At 49.4% G+C, this 3,082-nt stretch overlaps 1 protein-coding gene across 1 annotated transcript; it reads right to left on the bottom strand.

Annotated features, from left to right (window-relative positions):
- Positions 1 to 1,114: 1,114 nt before the first annotated feature.
- On the bottom strand, positions 1,115 to 2,090 carry LOC106811610 (acid-sensing ion channel 1-like; the record flags this gene model as incomplete). The annotated part of the gene is made up of 2 exons (XM_014815311.1): positions 1,422 to 2,090; positions 1,115 to 1,216 (listed from the first exon to the last, which is right to left on the bottom strand). Coding segments are annotated over exons 1-2 (771 nt in total), but the record flags the coding sequence as incomplete, so codon positions are not given.
- Between the last annotated feature and the right edge of the window lie 992 nt (positions 2,091 to 3,082).

The raw sequence follows: 3,082 nt of genomic DNA, 5'->3' as shown, positions 1-3,082 counted from the left end.
AGACAATACAATATTTGAGGCAAATTTGCGTCGCGCCGGATAGGCGATGTCCATGATAAACTGGCAATCGTTGACCTGCCTACTAACTTTCAGACGTCATTTAAACGTGGCGCCATCGTGGTCATGTCGCAGGAAAATTCAACAAAGTCATTGGATTGCCACAGAGGTCAGGTGAGCGTTTCTGTAATGCTATTTATAAGCAATTATTTCCGTTGTAATTAATTACATTGCTCCACTGATTACTGCTGCCCTCTCAATCTCTATCTCTCTCTCTCTCTCTCTCTCTCTTACTCTCCTCTATCTCTCTCTCTTCTCTCTCTCTCTCTCTCTCTCTCTCATATCTCTCTCTCTCTCTGTCTCTCTCTCTCTCTCTCTCTCTTCTCTCTCTCTATCTACTCTCTCTTGCCTCTCTCTCTCTCTCTCTCTACTCTCTCTCTTCTCTCCTCTCTCCTCTCTCTACTATCTCTCTCTCTCTCTCTCTCTCTCTCTCTCTCTCATCTCTACTATCTCTCTCTCTCTCTCTCCTCTCTCTTCTCTCTCCTCTCTCTCTATCTCCTCTCCCTCTCTCTCTCTAATCTCTCCCGCCCTCGGCCCCTCTCTCTCTTCTCTCATCTTATTCTCTTTCTCCCTCTCTCTGCTCTCTCTCTCCCTCTCTTCTCCTCTCTCTCTCTCTCCATCTCTCTCTCTTTCTCTCTCCCTCTCCCTCTCCCTCTCTCCTCTCCTCTCTCCTCTCTCTCCTCGTCTCTCTCTCTATCTCTCTCTCTGCTCTCTCTCTGCTCTCTCTCTATCATCTCTCTCTATCCCTCTCTCCTTCCTTCTCTCTCTCTCTTCTATCTATCTCTCTCTCATCTCTCTCTGCTCGCTCGTCCTCTCTCTCTCTCTCTTCCCTTCCTCTCTCTAAGGTGCTTCCTTCTCCCCCCCTCTCTCTCTCCTTCTTCTTCTTTCTTTCTCTATCTCTCTTTCTTTCATCGATCTCGCTCTCTCTCTCTCTCCCGACCGACCGACCGACCGACCGACCCGACCGACCGACCGACCGCCCGACCGACCGACCACGCGCCCGCTCGCCCGACCGACCGCCCGACCGACCGACCGACCGCCCGACTGGCCGACGTACCCGCTTGTAACTCAGTCCGATGCTCGTGAGAAATCCGGGAGCGATTCTGATGACGACGGCGTTATCGATCGTTGTCATCGTGTGTGGAGAATGCACCGCCACCTGCAGCATCAATCAATCACCCGCCTCCTCAATAATCAATACTCAATAACCAATAATAAATAACCAATAATAAATAATAAGTAATCAATACCCAATAATCAATAACCAATAACCAAGCACGCATAAACCGAAACGACCGTAAAACCGAGGCGTAAACCGTCCTATTGAATTCATCAGCGAGGGGCGCAGCAGTCTTTATACTTACAGTAAAGCCGACGGTGTCGCTACGGTAGCCGTAGAAGTATTCTTCTTCGTCGGCCCACAGAAGCATGGAGAGTCCGTGGTTGCTAGTCGTCTGCGACGTGTACAGCGGCGGTCCGGGCGACCAATCACTTTTATATGTTTGTCGCTCGGTGGGGAACAGCGCGTTGAAGGTGTAGCAATGGCCGAACGTGCGCATGGTGTAGAGAAGATCATCGCGACAACGTCGGCTGGCGAACTGACAGCCGCCGACGAAGTCGTGGCCGCGATGACTCATCCGCGCCAGATCGCTCATCGTCAGATGCGACAGGTTGTAGTCGGCTGCCGGAAAATTCTCGCCCCCGTGGCTCCATCTGTAGGCGGTATAGTCGGCGAGGAATCGCTTCAGGTCTTCGTACTCCGCCAGGTGTCGCGCCGTGGATTTCTTGATGAGGTTGTTGTCGCAGATGGTGACGGCGGGGAATTCTAAACCTCGCGGGTCGTAGTTCACGTCGACGATGGTTTTCTTCGGGTGGGTGGACAGGTAGGTGACGCGACTGTAGGTGAGGTAGAGCATGTAGGACCAGGATGAGAGGATGGCGACGATCCAGCCGAGTCTGAGCAGCAGCGGCAGGCGGCTGTCGAACGCCCAGTGAACACCGTGCAGTGTCGTCTGCTCTGCCTTGCTCGACATCTCGTCTGCTAGTGTGCGACGCCGACGACGACGGACATAAAATCCGACCGTAGAAAAAAACAGTTCTCTACAAATCATCGCATGACGATCGATCGCTAAGTCAATCAATTATCATGCAGCCACGCTAGCTCTGTTTGTTCCATCTGTGACATGTATTATTTGCAGCGATAACATCATGATAGAAGGCACACAGGATGCGCCTTGCTCGATTGTACCTATAGCGCACCTAAACATCGTTCTTACAATGCTCGTGATTTCAACATGGCGTCATTGGCGACAATAGCAAACACAATTTGGCACGCGAGAGCACGCGCACGCTTTACCCCATGCCAGTAATTTGCCCAAAAACCTCCCCTGTGTGTGTATAGGTTCAATAGACGCGGTGGCAACGCAAACATCATGTGTACAAACCATAGAAATTATATACGAAGATAGTAGATATCCTAGTGAATTATTCCTATGGTCGCCCTGGACTGGCTGGCTATTCCATCTGGCTGTCGAACAACAACGATGAATCGTTGGTTGTTGACCTACATCTAGACGAATATCAACGTCGACTGACATTCAACAGCTCACACGTAGGGACCTTTTCATGTTTCAGATATTTATTACGATATATGCATGAATCTTCGATGTGTTATTGTTGTTGTGATGCGCACTGATTCAGTTGTCTTCACTGGATCCACTGTCCTTGGATCGGAAGTCAATGTTTGCGCTTAAAATGCTACACATATACGCATGATAATTACTTGTTACTGAAGAAAGGTTGTAGTTTATTATTTATAGTTTAATTGTGTTACATACTATGTATATATATATATATATATATATCAGCTTGCTTGGCCCCGTGCACTGGCTCTAACCATAACATAATGTAAGTAACAGATGACCAGGGAATCTATAGGTAGCTTTCCCGCCGTATATCAGTACATTATAGTAGTACCCCACCCGGCGCGCGCGCAAATGCGCGCACATACACACACACGCACGCG

This window comes from Priapulus caudatus, unplaced genomic scaffold (assembly GCF_000485595.1).
Source record: "Priapulus caudatus unplaced genomic scaffold, Priapulus_caudatus-5.0.1 Scaffold556, whole genome shotgun sequence".
Lineage (NCBI taxonomy): Eukaryota > Metazoa > Priapulida > Priapulimorpha > Priapulimorphida > Priapulidae > Priapulus > Priapulus caudatus.
The sequence above is the reverse complement of the archived record's forward strand: the minus strand, read 5'-3'. Positions and strand labels throughout refer to the sequence as shown.